The 24317-nt window shown below is 43.7% G+C and overlaps 1 protein-coding gene across 3 annotated transcripts in view; it reads left to right on the forward strand.

The window, feature by feature from the left end:
* marf1 (meiosis regulator and mRNA stability factor 1) overlaps positions 1-24317 on the forward strand; it is a 37024-nt gene that overhangs the window by 779 nt on the left and 11928 nt on the right. Inside the window, exons 3-19 of one of the 3 annotated variants that reach the window (XM_084425110.1) lie at positions 1025-1420; positions 2227-2359; positions 6600-6814; positions 6902-7019; positions 9301-9473; positions 10569-10967; positions 13208-13305; positions 14041-14154; positions 14247-14421; positions 15615-15793; positions 16868-16948; positions 17498-17731; positions 19809-19928; positions 20006-20187; positions 20867-21087; positions 22634-22776; positions 23736-23869. In XM_084425110.1, coding sequence (XP_084281236.1) covers positions 1034-1420; positions 2227-2359; positions 6600-6814; positions 6902-7019; positions 9301-9473; positions 10569-10967; positions 13208-13305; positions 14041-14154; positions 14247-14421; positions 15615-15793; positions 16868-16948; positions 17498-17731; positions 19809-19928; positions 20006-20187; positions 20867-21087; positions 22634-22776; positions 23736-23869 — 3106 coding nt within the window. In that variant the 5' untranslated portion in view covers positions 1025-1033. Of the gene's footprint in view, positions 1-1024; positions 1421-2226; positions 2360-6599; positions 6815-6901; positions 7020-9300; positions 9474-10502; positions 10968-13207; positions 13306-14040; positions 14155-14246; positions 14422-15614; positions 15794-16867; positions 16949-17497; positions 17732-19808; positions 19929-20005; positions 20188-20866; positions 21088-22633; positions 22777-23735; positions 23870-24317 lie in introns of all 3 variants that reach the window. The other 2 variants (XM_084425109.1, XM_084425111.1) reach the window with 2 other exon arrangements.

Genomic DNA, 24317 nt, shown 5'->3' on the forward strand with positions numbered 1-24317 from the left:
ACCCGTAAGACTTCTGTTCATCTTCAGACCACAAATGAAGATCTTTTTGAGGAAATCTGAGCGATTTCTGTCCCTCCATTGACAGCTACGCAACTACCACTTTGACATAAAGAGTTCGTAAAACAAATTCATATGAATTGAGCGGCTTTAGTCCAAATTTTCTGCAGAGACTTGATCGCCTTATATGATAGATAGAATAGATTGAATTTCGGCTTTTATTCACATTTAAACTGATCAGCGAAGATGAACATAAGCTTGCGTGACATGCGAGAACAAACCTCTTACAGAAGCTCAAACGAGCTGCGTAACACGAGAATGAACCTCATTTGTTCCTCATTGGTAACCTTCTGACCTTTTATAACGTCTTTTAGTTTGTCAAGAGGTTTAAAGTGTCGTTTCTGAAGAGTGTGAACGAGCTCTAGTGCGTAAGAACGAGTATGATTGAATCTGGAAATAAAGCAAAATAACTGAGAAACATGAGAAATAGTCCTCAGATGTCATGTCTGTAATCTATAGCAAAACATCTCGCATTAATTGGATCTCAAACAGATTCATTAACAGTAGTTATTACTCCAACACATGCGTGACCTCATTAACCAACGTGGTTGAACGACCAATTTGCGGCAATATGTTCTCGGGAAACAGTCGTGATGCGCTAGTTGATTTCTTCAACGATGTGTCGTACTATAGTAGTGAAGCAGCGAGTTATGGCGTTATACGGGAAACACACACCAGTTCTGTTCTAGTGAAGTTCTCAATGCTTCTGTGTTTCTCCACTCAGGTTATTGGAATGTCCTGGGTATGACACAAGTAGAATTCTCTTTTATGAAGTTATTTCACTTATTTAGTAAGATTATGCCTGCAAAGGTTTTGGATTTTATATCATATGTTAATTAAAAAAAGAAATTATAATATGACTTGTTTATTTGCTTGGTTTTATTGTATTTATATGATTTTTGTATTTTAATTTTGCCGTGAAAATAGCCTTAGATGCTGACATATCTGTCTGTCTGTGTCTCTCCAGAGCGATTCCATGGAGGTCCGTAAGCCGGTCCTGGAGCTGAAGGACGTGCCTCCGCCGCCCCCCCACAGCGCCGGCCCACACACACACCCGTGTCTCAGCGTAAGCGTGTGCTCCTGCTGTGAAGCGAGCGTTCGTCTGCAGAAGAGCTCGAGCGGCGTCACCGGTGGAGGCTTTCCTCTGTATCTCCCCCGCTCTCACACACACACACACTCTCCTCCAGCGTCACACTGCGCCGCTCTGAGGCCGATACACACCGGTTCCTCTCTGTGTAAACACTGTCAGTGTCATTTCCCACATGGTGACACGTCCTCACCCCCTCACCTCTGCTCTAGCTCACTCCAACACACGACGCGGTGTGTGACGGGCGCTCACTGTTTGCAGGACTGCTGGAGAAAGGTTGGTGGGTCCGATCGCTCGCTCACTGGCTGCGTTTACATGCTCAACGTTTGTTTCAATCGAACTGTAGTGTTTACATGAACGCTAAACAACTGATCGGGTTTTTGACATGCGCTCACTCCACGAATATAGAGTTTCCCACTGTTTGCAAATCCTCCTACATTGGTCCTTTATTTGTTTTAAACAGCAGACTTAATATATTTAATCAATTTCTGGCCATAATTTGGAGACATTGAGCCTCCTTCGCCATGTTATGACACATATGCTCATCAATTTTGGTGAAGTTCTGAGTTTTCCTTTAGGATTTATAGGCTATAAAATTAATTTGGACCGTTGTGCCGTACTCTTATATTTATCATGCTGTAAAAATGCCCAAAACCAGGATGAGAGTCTGAAACGAGCACTGGTGGGACGTTGTCCTGCTTCACTTTAAAGGAGGATTATAAAATGACGAGACACTCATTTATACGACACTTTCTTCATCAGAAGAACAGCTCGTTCTGCGCATCATTACGCTATTTCTACATCGTTACACATGCGCAGTCCAATCCGATCAAGTGTTTACATGTTCTCTCGATCGGATTAGAATAGGAATAAACCCCCCTTTCATTGGGATCGAGCTCAATCTGATCGAGTAAGGTGTTTACAGGAAGGCTTTTCAGTGCGATTGAGCCGTCGATCCGATAACTAACGGATGATTTGATTGCATGTAAACGCAGCCACTGAAGGTGAGGCAGGAACGTGGTAAAGTGTCTCTCGTGTGGATTCTGCGCTGAAATCTGACATCAATCTCTTCTGCTTTTTAGAGTTTGCGTGTCGACTCGGAGAAGGTTTGGCCGAACATTCCTCCGCCCGTCCCGGTGTGCAACGGCTGCGGCGTGACGGGAGTTTCCGACGGTCTCCTGGGTGTCCACCTCGGCAAAACCCCACAGAAATATGGTCTGTACACACACCAGATGCACATTGTTTTACTGCTGATAGTGAGCTGAGGCCTGTTGTAGAGCCCTGCACGGGCCTCAAATCTAGGCCCGAGCCCGGCCCTGGCCCGAGACGCTCAGGCCCTAGCCCGACCCGTGTCCGACAGCTCATCAGAATTATCAGCCCGAGTCCGACCCGAGCCCGTTTTTTTTTTTTTTTTTTTTTTTTTTTTTTACAGCGGCAGCCCTATTTGCAGCCATTAAAATATGTCCGTTTTGTTAGTTATGTTTCTTTTCTTTTCATTTCTTTATTAAGTTAATTTAGACAAATGTTTGGAGCATAAAAAAAAAAAAAAAAAGTAATAAAAACTCAGTGAGTGTTTTAGCGCAATTTTCTGACGTCATGGGATCACAACACTAAGAGATAGTAAATATTTTCCTGGATTTTTTTGTGCGTTCCCGAGATTAGACCTTCCTTAACATAATGCCGAAAACCCGAAGTCTCTAGGTGGTCTGGTTGAGGAGTAGATAGAAGTGCAAGATTGGTGCGCACAGACAGAACAGAAATCATGAGTTAACAATCGCAATTTTGTCCGGTGGAAAATTGCGCTAAAAATTACGACCAACAGCGAGTAAAACATGTTTGATCAATTTAGCCTCTCAAATCAACGCTAATACTTTACTTGGCTACAATAAAATCCATAGATATAAAACACTTCAAGCATATCACAGACAGTTAGTTTAATGTTTATTTATTAAACCACAGTGAGTAATTTTTTTTTGAAATACTGAGGCAGGCTCAGGCTGCTCGCAACAGCGCTCGCAAACGAAATGAGCAATAGAGCAAATTAAATTAAAAAAATCAAAAACAAACTTGCAGGTTATCTTACCTCAAAAACGCACCACAGAACATGGCCATTCTTTTTTCCAGTAGTTCCCAACAGTTAAACGAAAATAACGTCCAATCAAACGAAAAACATCAGTAGCCTAGTTTCCAACAGTTAAACGAAAATAAAGTCCAATCAAACGAAAAGTTAGAACAGTCTCTTACAGAGCATCGTGGAGAAAAAGAATAGCATCCACAGTGGGAGATTTTAACCCAGTCCTCTCTTCTATCACTCTGCGATTTTTCTCTTAATATTCTGCATTATTTGCAAGTGAGGTGAATCGTTGGTTGCGCTGACTGGAAACCTTCTGTGTGTGCGCGTGCTTGCGTGCGTGAGACTGTCATGTCAATCATATGTCAGTGTAATTATAAGATTATGAAAGTTATGAGGTTATTAAATGTCTTTCTATGTTTGTTCTTCTATCGTCGACGTCAACTTATCATATTTTTTTAATTAATGTCTAAAAATATAAAAAGAAGGATAACCCAAAAAAGGCCCGAGGCCCGGCCCGCATGTGAACTATGACGTGAAAATTGGCCCGAAGCCCGGCCCTAGGGGCGTAAAAAAGTCGGGGCCCGTCGGGCTCGGGCTGAAATGCAGGGCTCTAGCCTGTTGCACAAGCGGTGTGTGAGTTACAACCTAGTTTTGATGAAAAGGAACACGGCTTACTAAATACTTTTGCGCTGCACCATTAAATATAGTTGCAACGTAACTCTATGTATAAATGAAATATTTTTGGAAGCCTCCGACCAGGAGAAATTGTTGAAATAAAATAGCAGGCTGACTGAATTGCATCAATTTTACCCAACAATCCTTTATACATTAGGATTTCTGCAGGTCTTAATTCACTTTATACAAAAATTAAGGCCTTAAAAAGAAATCCATCTACGCACCTGACTTAAGTTTACCTCCATTTATACTAGCACTGCGTCTACAGTCGACAGCTGGCTTCGAGCCGGTCGACATGTCAGCCTTTTTGAACACCATCACTTGGGAATAAGGTCTTTAGTGTGCCACTGACCTGCTCCGCTAAAACACTATCACTTGAGGAGAAGTAACATCTGTAGTGTCTAGCCTGATGCACAGCAGTAATCAAACATTCTCCAGACAATGCCTTCGAATATGCTTTAATCACAACCGGAGGATCCCAGTTTCAGGGAGGGAGAATCCCAGTTTCAGAGAGAATCCCACCAGCAAAAAAAAATACAACAAAAATACAATGTGACATGATTCATTACATCATTTTTGTACAGTATGATTGGTTCTTCATATGCATAATTCAGCAAACCCTTCTGTTACTAGGGAGAAGCAAATCCTGATTTCTTGATTTACTTCACTGTTGCTCAAACTCACGAGTTTATATATTTAGACAACAGTCTAGTTTCACTTCCCCTTTTCTTAGATTCAGACACACACTGACTTTGACCAAAGTGTTGGAGACATTTAGTTTTCAACACCATATAAAAATGAGTCCTGCAAGAAAAAGAAACGTTAGTTATGATTAATTAAAATAATCATCACACAGAGCAGATATACTTCATAAAATAGTTATGGCATTAAATGCATGTATTGCAAAAATAAATATATCTTCCTTAGTGTTTTTGTCCTGTTTTCCATTACAAAAAACTTGAGATGATGTAAAATGTGAGTTTATGAATTTATGCCTAAAACAAGAACAAATATCTTTCAGTTATGAAAACTTCCCTTTGAATTATGTATTGAATTATTTTTGACCCCATTGGCAGATATTTGTCGTTTTTAGCACAAACTCACTTAATTTTGATCAGTTTAACAAAAACATTTAACAGTTGCTTTAATCCAGAGCGACTTACAAATGATGAGAGCAATAGAAGCAGTCAGTGATGTCATTGTGTACGTCTAGTAAATGTATCTTGATTTTAAAATATTCAGACAATTGCACTGGAAAATACGAAAGAACATCATCTTTCTGTGTGGTGTGATCAGAAGATGCAGGAAAAGTTAGAGTATTCAAGCTACTTTTTTCCTAAAATGAATGAAAAAGTGATGGATATCTTGAACGTTGTATTTTAAACCTCTGAAGTGTCGCTAATACGTCGGTTATCTCTAGACATTTAGATTTAGAGATCATATTAAATGTTCCTCCATAAACCCGCTGAAGCCCTGTTATATTTACACACACTTACATTCTGAACAAATAGTGCAACCGTACAGAGTTTGTTACAAGCTAACTAGTGTAGACTATGAAGCACGACCTTCCGGGTGGCTGGTGTAACCCTGGAGAAAGTGGACGAGTGCTTATACTGCGCCCCTAAAAGTGTGTACTGTACTTGTGAAGAAAGTAGAGAAGAGCAGACAAGCTTTGGGACAAACTATCACGTCATGTCTTTAACAGTTGCTCTCTGTCACCGTAAACTGGCCTGTAAATCATCTTGTCAAAGATAAAATCCTCCATGTAATTTCCTCCTGTATCGGAGAGAAATGCAGAATCCCGTTGATCTGCAGTGACGGGTCTCTCATGCGAGACTCTCCTCATATTAATGCAGAATGATGCATTTAAAAGTCAATGGCCAATCGGATCTTTCTGAAGCTCCACACTGTTATTGCAGATGGAATATAACACAAATAACATTAAATATATATATTTTTTTATCAGGTTAAACTTTAATTAGTCACTCAAACCTTCATCTAAACATTAATAGATAAGCATATCCGTCATGTTTTTTAGTTTAACACTCTTTACTCGTGTTTGTAGTTCCTCCTCCAAAGCGCAGTGGGTTGTGGGTAATATAAGCCTTTATAGTGAGCACGGATCCACACTTCCAAAATCCCCCGGGAATAGTAGATCATCCGGGGACTTCTGGCGCACTCTCTTCAACATGCTGTGCTTTGCACTGCAAAAAATGCTTTTCTTACTTAATATTTTTGTCTTGTTTCCAGTTCAAATATCTGAAAAATTCTTAAATCAAGATGCATTTACTCGATGAGTAAAATAACATAAGATATTAAGTCTTGTTTTCTGGGTAAATAAATCTAAATTAAGTGAGTTGTTGCTTAAAACAAGCAAAATGATCTGCCAATGGGGAAAGAAAAATAATCTTGTTTTTGTAAGAATTAACATTATTTTCCTGTCCCCATTGGCAGATCATTTTGCTTGTTTTAAGCAACAACTCACTTGATTTAGATTTATTTACCCAGAAAACAAGACTTAATATCTTATGTTATTTTACTCATCTAGTAAATGCATCTTGATTTAAGAATATTTTAGATATTTGAACTGGAAACAAGACACAAATACTGAGTAATAAAAGCCTTTAAGCAGTGTGGGACACTTATTTTAATCTCACAGATGGTTTAGGAAGGCTAGTGTGGAAGCTGAAGGGTGTGTGTCTGCAGGTTCTTCAGAGAGCGGCGCGCTGGAAACGCTGCCCCCCATCGGGGTGTTCTGGGACATCGAGAACTGTGCGGTTCCCAGCGGACGCTCGGCTGCGACGGTGGTGCAGAGACTTCGAGACCGCTTCTTTCAGGGACACCGCGAGGCCGAGTTCATCTGCGTGTGTGACATCAACAAAGAGAACAAAGCCGTCATCCAGGAGCTCAACAACTGCCAGGTGCGCACGAGCGTCACGGCTCATCCAGAGCATGACTTATGATTCATACGCATTTGTTTGTTGATGGCTTGATCTCGTCCTGCTCAGGTGACGGTGGCCCACATTAACGCCACAGCCAAAAATGCAGCCGATGACAAACTGCGTCAGAGTCTCAGGAGATTCGCGGACACACACGCTGCTCCCGCAACGGTCATCGTGGTGTCATGTACGTGTCCACAAACACACTACTCAAAAATATTTATCATGACAAATCAGATCTGTCTCTTTAGATAGAAGTGCTTGATATAATAGAACATTGTTAAAGACCCAAGGACCAGATATGATTAAGACCAGGAGTTTAGAAGTGCAGTCAATTTAAGACGAGAGTCAGAATTATAATAAACTGAAGAATTTTCACTGAAGATAGTTTGCAGTTTCATCAGCAGAAGTTCAGCTTTAAGACTCACAAGGGGTTATACCCTACACACACACACACACACACACACACACACACACACACACACACACACACACACACAGCAGTTATATCCTTCACCAAGGTCTAAGCTATGTCCCAGCTTCAGGTTGAATGATTCTGATTGGCTGAGAAATAGATAAACACACATTTTCCACGCATGAACAGATAGACTGAAGCATATCTCCATCGATTGTACGGCTGACCCTTAAGTTAGGCACGTCGTGACCTTCCAGGTCGCAGATCTGCTTTTCTAGTAACCAACATGTCGAAGAAAACAAGTCAGTCCATTTCCTATATGCAGCTTTTTCCTTAACCTGTAACCAAGAAGACTAACACACACACACACACACACACTGACACACAGCTTTTCCAAGGTTGGATTTGGCCAGGCTCTAACTATAAACAGGAGAGTCCTCTCAAAACATCCAGATAACACATTCTTTCTGTCAAGGAGAGCTACACTTTAATCAAACACAGTAAAGTAAATGCTTTAACTAAGAAATGGTCCCTTAAACTATCGGTTCCAATGACCCTTGTGACATATAGTCGTCATGGTGAGCTAGAAGAGCTTAGAGAAGTCATTCAACTCATTTGATATTTTGAAGGAAAAATATGAATACCTTGATTATAATCACTCATTAGATATAAAAAGCAGCAGTGGATTCCAGAATCCTCCTTCAACATATGCAATTATTCCTAAACAGCAGAAGAACCAATGATATGAGTCGTCTGTGGTGATATCGTGATTGTTTTAACGATGTATGATATGACAAAAACACGCAACGCATACGTGGCTTGATGTAGTCTATTAAAATGCAGTTTTTGCCCGTGTCTTGAATTTTGAGGGGAAAAAATTCCCCTGTATTTTGAGTTTTTGTATATTATATTTATATTAGATATAGTCAAACATTATCACATGAGCAAGATTGCTATTTTTCCCGAATATAAGCATGATTGCAAATATATATATTTTTTTTATTCAAAAGTTGAGTAACAATTTACACATAATATAATATAATATAATATCGGCTGTTTTTGTTCCATTTCGCTAACTGAAATGGGTCCAAACCAATCCACTGCAGAACTGTGAATCCTTGTGTTTTGAACGCATCAAGTGTCACTAGCTATGTGTCCGTCCACCTATTTTAATGTGAGTTTTGAGATGGAAAAGCCAAGATATGCGTTATCTCATGCACTCTAAGGCAGATTATTATTGTATCCTATAAGACGACATGCGCGTGAACTATGAATCACATTTTCTGAATAAACCCTCTATGCGCAACAAACTCAGCATCAGCTGTGATTGGATAACTGGAGTAACCAGTGGACCAATGGCGTCGCGGCATCTCTAATGTTGGTTTGGTGTTTCTGAAACGCCGGCGTCGAAGTGTGTGATCAGGACGATTTGGTTTAATTCCCTCCAGAAGCGTCTCACACACACGAGTGTGTTCCCGAACACCAGCATCCGAACGCTAGAGAACACGACAGCGTTTACTGTGTTTCGCCTGACGCCAATTTTGCGCCAATTTCCCAGGAAGTGCTGATTTTGTTCTCTTGAACACATGAGATGGAAAACGATATTCCATTTTTGCGCACAAGTTAAATTCGCAACTTTGTATTGAAAGACAGCTAATGATTCAATGACAAATTCATGAAGTCCTAAACCTGCCAAGGTTCCAGCACAATAACACACTCAGCAAAACAGAAGTCTCTTGTATTAATGATTCAATGACAATTACATTTAACAGTCACTCATCGCCACCTACTGGTGCAACGAGGAAATAATCTGAATTATTGTAACAGAAATAATATATACATGACAACTGCTCTCTCTGGCTCAGAGCTCAGATCTGAATGTTCTCTGTGATCGTACGTGTTTAATGGACATCGCCAAATCATTGTCCTTTAGGAATAAGATCACACGTGGGTGTTTACATCGAGACTGATCTTTTAGCGATTAATCGTGCATTACACATAACAATCACATCACACATCAAGCGAAACTGAATTCTGTCCGTCCTTCCCGCAGCGGATGTGAACTTCGCCAGTGAGCTGAGTGACCTGAGGCATCGACACGGCTTCCAGGTGATCCTGGTGCACAAGAGCCAGGCCTCGTCCGCTCTCCTGCAACACGCACACCTGCGCGTCGCCTTCGAGGAGTTCGTCTCGGACCTCCCGCCCGGGATGGTCGTCAAATCACAGGTTAGCCTCACTCCCTCTATATTCCTGACCAGTGTTGGGGGAACTCATTACAAGTAACTTGAGTTATGTAATCAGATTACTTTTCCAAGTAACTAGTAAAGTAACGTTTTACTTTTTCAATTTACAACAAAATATCGAAGTTACTTTTTCAAATAAGTAGCGCTAGTTACGGTTTCACATTTATTGACTGACAGCTCTCCATGTTGAGAGAAATTGTGTGTGTGTGTGTGTGTGTGTGTGTGAACATGTTGGTTATTTTAGTTCTAGACTAAATGTGTTCCTGCATTTACTCATCTCACTGCCACGGAAACATTCAGTATTCCCCAAACTGAATAAAAACAGTAAAATGCAATCTCAGAATTTTACACAAAACCTTTATAGTTAACTATTAAATTACACAGATATACTTTATGTATTTAATCTCACTTTATTAACCAATGTCTTTGCTGTTGACCTTCAATGATCTAATTCCACCATACTAAGCAAAATTAGATTAGATTTAGAAATAAGAGTGTTGAACTTCCTTTTCCTGTATCCTATTGTTCTTTAATCCAGAATAACAGCAGCTGAAAGGTTTGAGTGGCGCCCTCTACTGTACAGGAGTAATCATGCATTTCCTTCAGCCTGAGGCTTAATCACTTCACGTTTGGTGTGAAACGGCCTTAACATTTGCCAGATATATATATATATTTTTTTTTTTTGTTGTTGTTATTAAAAAACAAAAAATCAAGCCCAGCCTAGGTGAGAAAAAGTAATGCAAAAGTAATGTAACATTACTCTTCATAAAAAGTAACAAGTAATGCAATTAGTTACTTTTTTTTAAAATGCAATATTGTAATGCATTACTTTTAAAAGTAACTTTCCCCAACACTGTTCCTGACTGCATGTGGTTCTGCATTTTGAGCTCTGATTTGCCAGAAAACAGCTGATGTTTCTGTTTGAAGACAGATGCTGCTGTTGTAATCATGTGATCATAAACCTGTGTGACTCCATGCTCTGAGATTCCTAATGAGATCCCGTTATTTAAAGCTCCCAGCGGCAACTCCATCCTCATCTCAGATCTCCCAGAGTGCTGTTTGTGTCTCTGCTCCTCAGCCCAGTTTCAACCTTCTGTTTGTGCACCACCTTCCCACACACCGCGACGCCAAAGCTGTGGCGAACCGGCTCCAGCGCCTCTCCAATAACTGTGGAGGGAAGGTGTTGGGAGTATCCGGCGGCTGCGCCGTGCTCCGGTTCGCTAGTGCTAGCGCGGCTGAACGCGCGCACAAGCGCATGGAGAACGAAGACGTCCTGGGCCAGCGCATCGTGGTGTCGTTCTCTCCCGACGGCCCGGAGGAGGAAGAGGAGCGCCGACTCTTCCTCCCCGTGGAGAAGCAACGCTCGCCCCGTCGCCGGGCGTCTCGGTCGAGAAGCCACGCCCCTGAGCGCCCCTATAGCCCCAGGAAAGCAGGCCACGCCTCCTCATGCAGCCCTGTGACGAAGCCCCGCCCCCAGGTCAGCTGTGTTCCCGCCTCTGCCCCGCCTCCTCCCATCATCCTCCAATCGCACGCTTCCTCTCATTCTCATTGTGCCTGTGCCTCCGCTTGACCTGCTTGCTCCTCCCATCATCATACATACACTCTCACTCCCTCTCTCTCACTCCCACTCGCTCACTCTCCCTCTCACTCGTTCACTCACTCGTTCACTCACTCGTTCACTCCCACTCACTCATTCACTCCCTCTCACTCCCTCACTCTTCACACAGACACTCACCACTCCCTCTCACTCATTCACACACACACTCACTCACACTCTTCACACAGACACTCAAACTCCCTCACTCGTTCACACACACACAGACACTCACACTCCCTCTCACTCTTCACACACACACTCACACTCCCTCTCACTCTTCACACACACACACACACACACACACTCCCTCTCACTCTTCACACACACACTCACACTCCCTCTCACTCTTCACACACACACTCACACTCCCTCTCACTCTTCACACACACACACTCACACTCCCTCTCACTCTTCTCACACACACTCACACTCCCTCTCACTCTTCACACACACACTCACACTCCCTCTCACTCTTCACACACACACTCACACTCCCTCTCACTCTTCACACACACACTCACACTCCCTCTCACTCTTCACACACACACTCACACTCCCTCTCACTCTTCACACACACACTCACACTCCCTCTCACTCTTCACACACACACTCACACTCCCTCTCACTCTTCACACACACACTCACACTCCCTCTCACTCTTCACACACACACTCACACTCCCTCTCACTCGTTCACACACACAGACACTCACACTCACTCTTCACACACACTCACACTCCCTCACTCGTTCACACACACAGACACTCACACTCCCTCTCACTCTTCACACACACTCACACTCCCTCACTCGTTCACACTCACACTCCCTCTCGTTCACACACAGACACTCACACTCACTCTTCACACACACACTCACACTCCCTCTCACTCGTTCACACACACTCACACTCCCTCTCACTCGTTCACACACTCACTCTCTCGTTCACACACACTCCCTCTCACTCGTTCACACACACTCGCACTCCCTCTCACTCGTTCACACAGAGACACTCGCACTCCCTCTCGCTCGTTCACACACTCACACTCCCTCACACACAGACACTCACACTCCCTCTCGCTCGTTCACACACACAGACACTCACACTCCCTCTCGCTCGTTCACACACACAGACACTCACACTCCCTCTCGCTCGTTCACACACACACACTCGCACTCCCTCTCACTCGTTCACACACACTCACACTCCCTCTCACTCGTTCACACACACTCACACACACTCACTTGTTCACACACAGAGACACTCTCCCACAAATACTCTCTCGCGCACACACTCAGATACCCTTTTTCTCTCACACGTGCTCATGCACTCACTCGTTCACTCACACTCCCTCACTCGTTCACACACACTCACTCCCACTCTCACTCGTTCACACACTCACTCCCACTCTCTCATTCACACACTCTCACTCCCACTCTTCACACAGACACTCACACTCCCTCTCGTTCACACAGACACTCACACTCCCTCACTCGTTCACACTCTCACTCCCACTCTTCACACACAGACACTCACACTCCCTCTCACTCGTTCACACACACTCACACTCACACTCCCTCTCACTCATTCACACACTCTCTCGCGCGCACTCACGTGCTCTTTTGCACTGACACGCGCACTCGCACACTCACACGTGCACTCACACACACTCCCACACACTCTCTCACTCGTTCACAAACACTCACTTACACAAATACTTTCTCACACGCACACTCAGACACACACAACCTCTCACACATGTGCTCAACTACTCTCGCGCGCACTCTCGCACACACTCATAGCTACGCTCCCGAGGAAAGCAGGCCACGCCTCCTCGTGCAGCCCTGTGATGAAGCCCCGCCCCCAGGTCAGCTGTGTTCCCGCCTCCTCCCATCATCCTCCAATCGCACGCTTCCTCTCATTCTCATTGTGCCTGTGCTGCGCTTGACCTGCTTGTGCTGCTCGTGTGCCGCTGCTCTGTGACGCCGGGATGCTTTACGTGAGACTCCATCTTCCTCTGTCCTCGTCTGTCCTCCCCGTCACATTCCTGTCTTCCGTCTCATTGGGAATCGGCTGTGTGTTCGTTTGTTGTGAAGTTAGTGCTGTGTGTGTTTGCTGCAGATTGTGTGCGGAGCGGCCCGACCTGTGAGCGCCTCGCCTCAGAGTCACACTCTCCTGCCGGCAGCCGGAAAGCCTGCAGAGCAGCAGCGCAGCCGGAGGTAACACTCACTCACTCACTCACACACACTTGCACACTCACACACTCTCGTACACACACTCACACACAGACGCTCTCTTACGCGCGCACTCTCAGACACAAACAAACACACACACACACACACACACACACACACACACACTTGCGCACACACCCACATAGACACACACTATCTCACTCACACAGACACACTTGCACTCACACACACACAGACTCTATCGCACACACACACACTCTCTCTCTCTCTCACACACACACTATCTCACTCACACAGACACAGACACACTTGCACTCACACACAGACTCTATCGCACACGCACACGCACAAGCACACGCACACGCACACACACACTCACATCACTAGTGTTCATCATGTGATTGTGAAAGTTCACCAAAAATGAAAATTGTCATTCCAAACCCATAAGACTTCCGTTTATTGTTGAAACAAATTAAATCTATTCTTAATTAAATCTGAGAAGTTTCTGTCCCTCTATTGAAAGTCTATTCACCCAAAACTGATGCTTCAAAATGTTCTTAAAGAGATGGTCAAATAAATCCATATGAATTGAGCATTTTAGTCCAAGACTTCTGAAGAGACGCGGCTGCTTTATTTGAGGAACAGATTCAATTGATTCTGATTCTCATTGATCAGTGAATATAAACAAGCTCAACCGTACTTGATTGACGAAACCTCAGTGGTTCTCATGTCTCTGTGTGTGTGTGTGTGTGTGTGAAGGCGAGACTCTCCCGGCCAGCCGTTTCAGGTCAGCACTCCTTCAGCATTCAGCAAATTAAGTTTACAGCGGAGCTTCAGTCCCATGATGCTCTCTCAGAGTTCGTGGTCGTCACGGTAAGCGAATTGCATGATCATCAAAGGCTTCATATAACACTCTTGCGTTCTTGTCACGTGTGTGTGTGTGTGTTGGTCTCCGGTCTCTTCAGGAGTGTGTCCCCCTGCCTGTCGAACCGCTCGTCTCCGCTGAGCGCACCGTCCCCTGACGGCCAATCAGAGCCCTTCTCTGACGGAGCCGACGTTCAGATCACGAACCTCGACTACAGAATGTCACGCAAGGACCTCCAGCAAATCCTGCGAGACGCTTTTGCTAAACACGGCAGAGTGAGTCGCATCTCGCAGACGTTTAAAACCAGAGCGTGTCGAAAGCGTACTTCATTATTGTGTGTGTGTGTGTGTGTGTGTGTGTGTGTGTGTGTGTGTGTGTGTGTGTGTGTGTGTGTGTGTGTGTGTGTGTGTGTGTGTGTGTGTGTGTGTGTGTGTGTGTGTGTGTGTGTGTGTGTGTGTGTGTGTGTGTGTGTGTGTGTGTGTGTGTGTGTGTGTGTGTGTGTGTGTAGGTTTAGGGGTCATGTTAGTGTGTGGGTAGGTTTAGGGGTCGGGTTAGTGTGTGGGTAGGTTTAGGGGTCGGGTTAGTGTGTGGGTAGGTTTAGGGGTCGGGTTAGTGTGTGGGTAGGTTTAGGGGTCGGGTTAGTGTGTGGGTAGGTTTAGGGGTCGGGTTAGTGTGTGGGTAGGTTTAGGGGTCGGGTTAGTGTGTGGGTAGGTTTAGGGGTCGGGTTAGTGTGTGGGTAGGTTTAGGGGTCGGGTTAGTGTGTGGGTAGGTTTAGGGGTCGGGTTAGTGTGTGGGTAGGTTTAGGGGTCGGGTTAGTGTGTGGGTAGGTTTAGGGGTCGGGTTAGTGTGTGGGTAGGTTTAGGGGTCGGGTTAGTGTGTGGGTAGGTTTAGGGGTCGGGTTAGTGTGTGGGTAGGTTTAGGGGTCGGGTTAGTGTGTGTGTGAGATGGGTAGGTTTAGGGGTCGGGTTAGTGTGTGGGTAGGTTTAGGGGTCGGGTTAGTGTGTGTGTGTGAGATGGGTAGGTTTAGGGGTCGGGTTAGTGTGTGATGGGTAGGTTTAGGGGTTTGTGTGTGAGTGAGATGGGTAGGTTTAGGGGTTTGTGTGTGAGTGAGATGGGTAGGTTTAGGAGTTGTGTGTGTTGGGGTTAGGGTGTGTGTGTGTGTGTGTGTGTGTTGGGTAGGTTTAGGAGTTGTGTGTGTTGGGGTTAGGGGGTGTGTGTTTGTGTGTGTGTGTTGGGTAGGTTTAGGGGTCGGGTTAGTGTGTGTGTGATGGGTAGGTTTAGGGGTTGGGTTAGTGTGTGTGTGTGTGTGATGGGTAGGTTTAGGGGTAGGGTTAGTGTGTGTGTGTGTGTGTGTGTGTGTGTGTGTGTGAGTGATGGGTAGGGTTGGTGTAGGGGAATAGAATGTACAGTATAAAAACCAATACAGCTATGGAATGTCCTCAAGTATAGCAAACCTGTGTGTGTGTAGGTGAAGAGCGTTGATCTGAGTCCTCACACTGACTATCAGCTGAAGGCGCGGGTTCACATGAGTTCCCTCCAGCAGGCCATCGGTGCCGTCAGTCTTCTGCATCGCTATAAGATCGGCAGCAAGAGGATTCATGTGTCGCTCGTCACTGGAGCCAGCAGCAAATCTCTCGCCTGCCTCAGGTACACATGTGACGTGTCGAACTTCCACATCACGAGAATAGCCGAAGCTTTTATCATGGTATATGGTGTTATCACTGCACTGAATTCAAAGTGTTCCTCCTAACAGGGTTAAATGTTCATCTTTCTTTAGTGTGTAATGTTGCTGTACGATCATGATAAAGCTCCAGTTCTTCTCAATATCAGTGTCAGTGTTTCTGAACTCCTGAAACGCCTCCATTGTAGTCTTGAGTTTCTTCCGGGAACACGTCACAATATTCCTCATTATAATAATTCATACGCAGAATAAAGGGGTGGGGCCTGGTTGAGTTAGTTAGTAGAGTGTTAAACTGGTGGTTATGGTAAGAGCGGGACATTTCCCAAACACACTCGAAGCGCTCGACCAATCACAACGCACTGATCCAGTCGACCAATTAGAGCACAGTGTGCTTTTCAGAAGGAGGGGCTTCATAGAGACAGGAACTAAACAGAGCGTTACTGACAGACTGGGCAAGAGAGGAGCCGCAACAATGGAGAATATGAGGAAAATAATCAACATTCAAGCAGGAAAACCTGTTCTAGTAGAGCCTGAAAACAACATCAAGACTTAGTAAAAGGGCGTAATAGGTCCATTATAATACATGTTTTCCTAAAACAAAAAGAATATAAAGTAAACAAATGTTTCAAACAGATTAAAGTGCAAAAGAACAATAGAGTCAAAAAATGTTCAGTCAACATCCAAGGCATGTTTTAGTCCAGAATATGTCAAAATGTTTAAATATAAACAAATATTTGGTGCTGTGGTGAAGCGAATACACACATCTGAACGGTGTGAAACATGTAATGTTCAGAAACAGGAAGTGCCTGCTTTGTTTACTGGGGTAACAGATTAATTTCTGCTGTTACACTATCGCCATCTGCTGTCAGAGTGAGTGTGCATTTATTCAGTCTCTTTGAAGCAGTGTTGGAAGTGTTATCTGGTTAAGTTAATTATTTTATCTGGTTATTATAAGTGCACACGATAACAATTTCATGCATGTTCATATCGTGATTCCCCGTATATCTGCTCTAGCCTCAGTGATGGTGTTTGTTTCTCAGCTCTGAGATCATCAGTATCCTCCAGGACGCTCCAGCAAACTGCCTGCCTCTCTACAAGTTCACCGAGACCTACGAGAGGAAGTGAGTGAAGCGTTCAGTTCAGTTCACATTTATTTATATAGCGCTTTTCACAATACACGTCGTTTTAAAGCAGCTTTACAGAAAATGCATGAGTCCACATTACAATTTAGAGAGATCTGTTATCAGAGGAAACTGTCTAAAGCCGGGGACGCATAACGACTGTAAGGCTGATTATGAATGTAATTTGATACTTACGACTGATCATGCCAAACCGTGCCGAGTCGCGTTCAGGTCGGTGTTCACAGTCTGTGTTTAAAATCTGCTGTAACAGTCTGTAAGTGTGTTCAGTTACATCTTAGAAAGTTTCAGCTAATCGTTAAGATTTCCGAAATGTACATATACAAAATCACAGTTAGCTAAAAAAGTATTAATTTAAACAATGTAGTAATTTAAGTCAGAAACAATGAGCTCATTGAAGTAATGAACTTGTTTGTTAACAAATGATTATGACAGAGCATTGCCCGTGTGTGTGTGGCTGGTGTCTTGACGGCGTGTATCGCCTGTGTGTGTGTGTGTGGCTGGTGTCTTGACGGCGTGTCTGTCCCGCAGGTTTGGGCATAAGCTGGTGGTGAGCGACCTGTACCGCTTGCCGGAGCTGGTGTGTGTGCGCGAGCAGGGCGGTGGGCGGCTCGTGTGTCTGCTGTCCAGCACTCAGGCCCGGCAGAGTCCGCTAGGATCCGCACACTCTCACGACAGCTCCAACACGGCCAGCCCAGTTCTGTTCGAGGAGCTGGAGTACCACGAGCCTGTGTGCAAACGCCACTGCGCTCAGCAGGACTTCAGGTGAGTCGGGACACACACACCTGTGCAGGGCTCCCACAGAGGCAAAAAGAGGATGATATTGATAGGGTCCCACTTTATATTAAGTGGCTTTAAGTACTATGTACTTGCTTTGAAATTAATCATTTGAAACATACATGCATGTTTTTAAATTGTACTTATATTTTGAAAATACCTGCATGTAATTACAGCTGTAATTAATTGATGTAATTACACTGTTTAAACGTCCCTTAAACCTCACCCGTCCCTGACCTCACCTGTCCCTGACCTCACCTGTCCCTCACCTGTCCCTCACCTGTCCCTGACCTCACCTGTCCCTGACCTCACCTGTCCCTCACCCGTCCCTCTCACCTGTCCCTCACCCGTCCCTCTCACCTGTCCCTCACCTGTCCCTCACCCGTCCCTCTCACCTGTCCCTCACCTCACCTGTCCCTCACCTCACCCGTCCCTGACCTCACCTGTCCCTCACCTCACCCGTCCCTCTCACCTGTCCCTCACCTCACCTGTCCCTCACCTCACCTGTCCCTCACCTCACCCGTCCCTGACCTCACCTGTCCCTCACCTCACCCGTCCCTCTCACCTGTCCCTCACCTCACCTGTCCCTCACCTCACCTGTCCCTCACCTCACCTGTCCCTGACCTCACCTGTCCCTGACCTCACCTGTCCCTCACCTCACCCGTCCCTCTCACCTGTCCCTCACCTCACCCGTCCCTGACCTCACCTGTCCCTCACCTCACCCGTCCCTGACCTCACCTGTCCCTCACCTCACCCGTCCCTCTCACCTGTCCCTCACCTCACCTGTCCCTCACCTCACCCGTCCCTCTCACCTGTCCCTCACCTCACCCGTCCCTGACCTCACCTGTCCCTCACCTCACCCGTCCCTCTCACCTGTCCCTCACCTCACCTGTCCCTCTCACCTGCCTATATGGCTAGGAACTACTCTCATTCCAGCGTAATAATCAAGGAACTGTGCGGCTGTACCATGGGTGCAGCAGGCGTAATGATATGACGCAGCGCCTGAAAATAGTCCCCAGCTCGGTAACTTCTTCCAACGTGACCGGGACTAAGTTTGTCTAACCTATTAGACCTATTTTCAGGCGCTGCGTCATATCATTACGCCTGCTGCACCCATGGTACAGCCGCACAGTTCCTTGATTATTACGCTGGAATGAGAGTAGTTCCTAGCCATATAGGCTTAGAAAATCGCAACTTTTCATTTTCCGTCGATCTTAGTACACGGTTTAACTACAGAAGAGTCAAGTTTTAAATAGGAAAAATATTGAAACTCTTTGGTCATTTTGAAAGAAATGCTACTGGACTCATCAGAATCAATGATCTGTGCTAAGCTATGCTAAAAGTGGTACCGTCAGACCCGGAGTTCGGCTGAATGGATTCTAAAACGGTAAAACTCAACTGTTTAACTCTGGGGGAGATGTAAAATGAGCATATTTCCGAAAAAAGTGGAGTATCCCTTTAATGTACTTGTAGTTGAATTTGACATTTTAAGTCCTGGAAAACCCTTAAAATCAGCCATATTTATGAAAAGGTACTTCAAAAGTGCTTGAATTATTGAAGACAATATATGTGAAATTAGTGTTTAATTTTATCGATAAAACAATCTTTTCGCACATAATGAAGCTGCAGCCCGTCTGATATAGAGGCATTTCTCATGGCTATGAGTGTGATATTGCTCATTAATATCCAAGTATCTGATACAGCTTTCATTCTTCAGGTCAATCATATATTCATGGCAATAAATCAGTTTGAATAAGGAAAGCGATATCTTTGTCGTAGTATCCTTTCAGTGGTTAAAGTTTCCACAGTCACTGCATCCGCTGCACTTTATCTGTACCATTTAGTTTCATTGGTTTATTTTTATTTATGTTTACCTTTTTTTTTTTTTTTTTTTTTTTTTGAAGGTAATAAAGATATTGTTTGATTGTATTCCTTGAAAACCAAAAAGTAGTGCTTAAAGTCCTTTAAAGTCCTGGAATTTCATGTTACAGTGTCTGTACGAACCCTGCGTGTGCTCATCCAGGTTTAGCAGTGACGAACTCGACTGTTTCTCCTCTGGTTTCAGTGAATCTGACTTTGATCCGGATTTGTACATGATCCCGTTTGTTCTGGTGTCTCTGAAAGTTCTGGCTGCTCACGTCCACGGTTTGCTGCAGAGTCACGAGGGAACGGTACCTCTGCTCAGGTGACACACACTCCTGCTGTCATCTCATCGGTCTGGTGTGTGTCTGTTGCATGTGTGACTGTTTCCTGTCTGCACAGTTTCCCAGAATGCTACGCTGCAGAGTTCAGTGCTTTGAGCGTTGCGGAGGAGGGGGGGCTGGAGGGAAGTGTCCCGCTGGAGCATCTCATCACCTGCATCCCGGGAGTCACCATAGTAACGGCCCAGAACGGCTTCAAAATCATCAAGTGGATTCACAACAAACCCCCACCGCCCAATGCAGGTGTGTGTGTGTGTGAGAGTGATAGTGTGCGAGAGTGTGTGAAGCACCTGCATAAAGCCAGTACAACATTCAAACACGAGGTGTAAGTGATGTTGAGTTTAAGTCCATTTTATGATCCATCTTTTTTTTTTTTTTTTTTTTTTTTAAGCCTTGTGAAAATCACGGAAATTCTGTCATGAAAATGTTCTATGAAAATTTAAAGCCATGCATTTCTATTTAAAATAGGCATGAAACAGAAGTTGTGCTAGTCTATTTGAGTGAAATGCTTCTGGAACAAGAACAAATGTGGGCGGGGCTTGATTGTGTCTGAGGAATTGATTGGATGGTATTGGTTTGCTATTGGCTGATCTCATGTGAGTGACAGGTTGCCACGCCCTCATCATCAGAGACGAGAAGCTGTTATTCTTTATTCTGATTCAAGATTATTAAAACAATAATGATGTGCACCAATAAATCATTTATAATAAACACTGAAACTTTTAGTTTTTTTAATGGAATATTGCAATTTAGATTTCATGGTTACTTTAAGAATCACACAATTCATGGTGACAATCCGACTGGTCAATCGTAATTAACTGCACAGTGCTCATCTGTTGTCGTAGCTTTAGTCACATGCTCATCTGAAGCTAATGAAGTGCATAAGTGAAAAGTGTGTGTTTCCCCGTGTGTGTGAGGTCAGATCCGTGGCTGCAGCGCAGTAAGAGTCCGGTTGGGAATCCACAGCTGATCCAGTTCAGCCGAGAGATGGTGGATCTCATGAAGAACCAGCCGTGCTGTTTAATGCCCGTCACCAAGTTCATTCCAGCGTATCACCACCATTTCGCCAAGCAGTGCCGTGTGTCGGACTACGGATACTCCAAACTGCTGGAGCTGCTGGAGGCCGTTCCTCACGTGCTGCAGGTCTGTGGACACAAGCTCACAATTTGACATTCCCAAATGCTTCCCTAGCAGGTGTAAAGTCAGAAACTGAAGTCATTTATATATAATCATTTATAATAAATTCCATTAAAGATGCTGTATGTAACTTTCACTCCAAGTCCACACACTCGTTTCTCTGAAAACACTTCTACAGCCAGTTAGTTTATTTTACTGAAATGTGGACTGAAAACTGAAGGAAAACGCCGACAAATAATGGGAGTCAGTGGCACTGAAAAACTTGACATAACAAAAACTTAACATAACTTAATTTTTTCTGGCCGTCATATCTAAATATGAAAACAATTTAAAATACATTAATGAGGATGACCGACGTTAAATGACAGAAAATATTCGTCTATGTGTTGGTTATGCATGGCCTAATTACCCTTAGGAAAATAGTATTTTGGGACAAAATATTACTATAGAAGTACTATAAGACTACTATAGAAATACTATAGCGGCTCTAGGATATTATAGAGGTATTACAGAACATAACATACTTCTGTGATGTTCTGTAATACCTCTATAATATTTTAAAGCTGCTATAGTATTTATATAGTAGTCTTATCGTACTTCTGTAGTATGTCCCAAATTACTATAGTATTCCTATAAGATTACTATAATAATTTGTCCCAAAATACTATAAGATTCCTATAGTACTTTTTAGTAAGGGTATGTCCCCCACTGAATCGGCTTCATTAGCCTATACGGTTTGCAAAGATACAATTATAAAATTACTGCAAAACTTGAATCTATCAATATTTATGTTCTATTATGCATTTTCCTTGTTATATGACTAACAGAAATTCATGAAATAATATAGGCTAGGGCTAGGCTATAGGCAGACACACAGTAATTAGATATAAGTAATAAGATATGTATTCAATGTTGATTTTGAAATTAGTGAACATCACCATATATATGATTTGAAAAAATTATAAATTATAAATGAACATTTCTAACAGTTAATATTTTACATAGAATATCACAAAAATATTAACAACTTGTTTTTTCAACATCTTCAGTGAAAGTGCACACAGTGAACGTTTCAATGGCAAGAAAAAAACAATCTATGAATGTCCTATTACAGGCGGAAAGGTACAAAAAAGATGTGCAATCTAGCAAGTGCACACATGAACTATAAACACCTACTAAAATGGATTTTGCCATTGACTGGCGCTAACGATTTCAGCAGCTTTCGGTCCATAATGGCGGACGCGCCTCCGCAGCGCCATCTACAGACTGTTACCCATAACACAACAGAGTTTCGCCTCTTGGGCTTCTATACTCTTTGTTTGGGATGCCAGTTGGCAGGAAACAGCGTATTGCAGCCAGCAACCTAAAAAGCCTTAGTATCATCTAAAAATCTCTCTGAACGAGAGCATATTAAAATGTGATCTGATATTTTGAATTTGGACTGCAGTACCTATTTCGACCACTAGCTGCCAATCTTACAGACTGCACCTTTAAAAAAAAGAATTGTGCATATTGATTTCATGCTGACTTTAATTCTTTTGTGTGTGTGTAGATCCTGGGTTTAGGCTCCAAGCGTTTGTTGACGTTGACTCATCGCGCGCAGATCAAGCGCTTCACTCAAGACCTGCTGAAGCTGCTGAAGTTTCAGGCCAGTAAACAGGTGGTGATCGGGGACTTCGCTCAGGCGTATCACTGGTGAGAATCTCAGGACGGTCGTCTCTCTCTCTCTCTCTGCTTCTAAAAGGGATAGTTCACCAAATAATGAAAATTTTGCCCATGACTTACTCACCCTCAAGTCATCCTAGGTGTATATGACATTCTTCTTTCAGATGAATACAATCGGAGTTATATTAAAAAATGTCCTGACTCTTCCACGCTTTATAATGGCTGTTTCTGTTTTGAAGTCCATAAAAGTGCATCTATCCCTCATAAAAGTGCGTCTTTCCCTCATAAAAGTGCATCCGTCCATCATAAGTGCATCCGTCCCTCATAAAAGTGCATCCGTCCATCATAAGTGCATCTGTCCATCATAAAAGTGCATCCGTCCATCATAAAGTGCTCCACACAGGCTCTGGCGGGTTAATGAAGGCCTTCTGAAACGAAGCGATGAGTTTGTGTAAGGAAAAATATCCATATTTAAAATATTACAAAGTAAAATTCTAGTTTACGGCCAAACGCAGTCTCTGCTTGCGCCTAAAGCGTAACTTACTCAACTTGTGATGTCAGAAGTAGTGTAGTGCGTCATGGCGTAGCGCAAAAATCAGCAGTACGTCGCATTACTCACATAAGTTGCGCTTTAGACTCAAGTGGAATCCGTTTGGCCAGAAGCTAGTTACTTTACTTTATACAGTCTTAAATATGGATATTTTTCTTACAACACACGCTTCGCTTCAAAAGGCCTTTATTAACCCACCAGAGCCTGTGGAGTTTATGATGGATAGATGCACTTTTATTTAGAGGCACTGCCATTATAAAGCTTGAAGAGCCAGGACATTTTTTAAATATAACTCTGATTGTTTTCGTCTGAAAGAAGAGTCATAAGGATAGGACGGCTTGAGGGTGAGTAAATCATGAGGTAACTTTCATTTTTGGGTGAACTATCCCTTTAAGCATTAGGTGTAACCTCTTCCTCCTGGTGTGTGTGTGTGTGTCAGGTGTTTCTCCAGGAACTGGCAGGTGGTGGATTATGGGATGTGTGATCTGATGGACCTGTTGGCTGAGATTCCGGACACGACCATCACAGTCACTCAGCAGGACTGTGACACACTCATCTCTGTTCCCAAAAGAGGTGAAACACTGCGGCACATGCATGAATCCCTGACGCCACGGCTGTACAGATGCAAGATTGTTTTTCCAATGTTCCAAAGTTGCGAATTTAACTTAAGCACAAAATTGGAATATCGCATAAAACGTGTGAATAAAGCAGCGTTTCCATCCCATGTGTTCAAGAGAACCTGGGAAATTGGCGCAAATTATCTGTAATAAAAAATAAATAAAAATAAAGTAAAATAAAGTTTCTGCAATCTGGCTCCTTTTCCCTCCGTCATAAATTAGTGTGTCTCAGAGCGTCAGACGAAACACACTTAACGGATTATCTGAGGTGACGTGACGCTAACAGACGGCACACAAACGGCTAGTAGTGACATCAGCGGCAATCCACCTGTCACTCAAGTGGTCACGCCCTTAAAGGGGCATTCCACCCATTTGAACATTGTTTTTTATTTAAAGTGGGTCAT

This window comes from Rutilus rutilus, assembly GCF_951802725.1.
Source record: "Rutilus rutilus genome assembly, chromosome: 12".
In the NCBI taxonomy this organism is placed as follows: Eukaryota; Metazoa; Chordata; class Actinopteri; order Cypriniformes; family Leuciscidae; genus Rutilus; species Rutilus rutilus.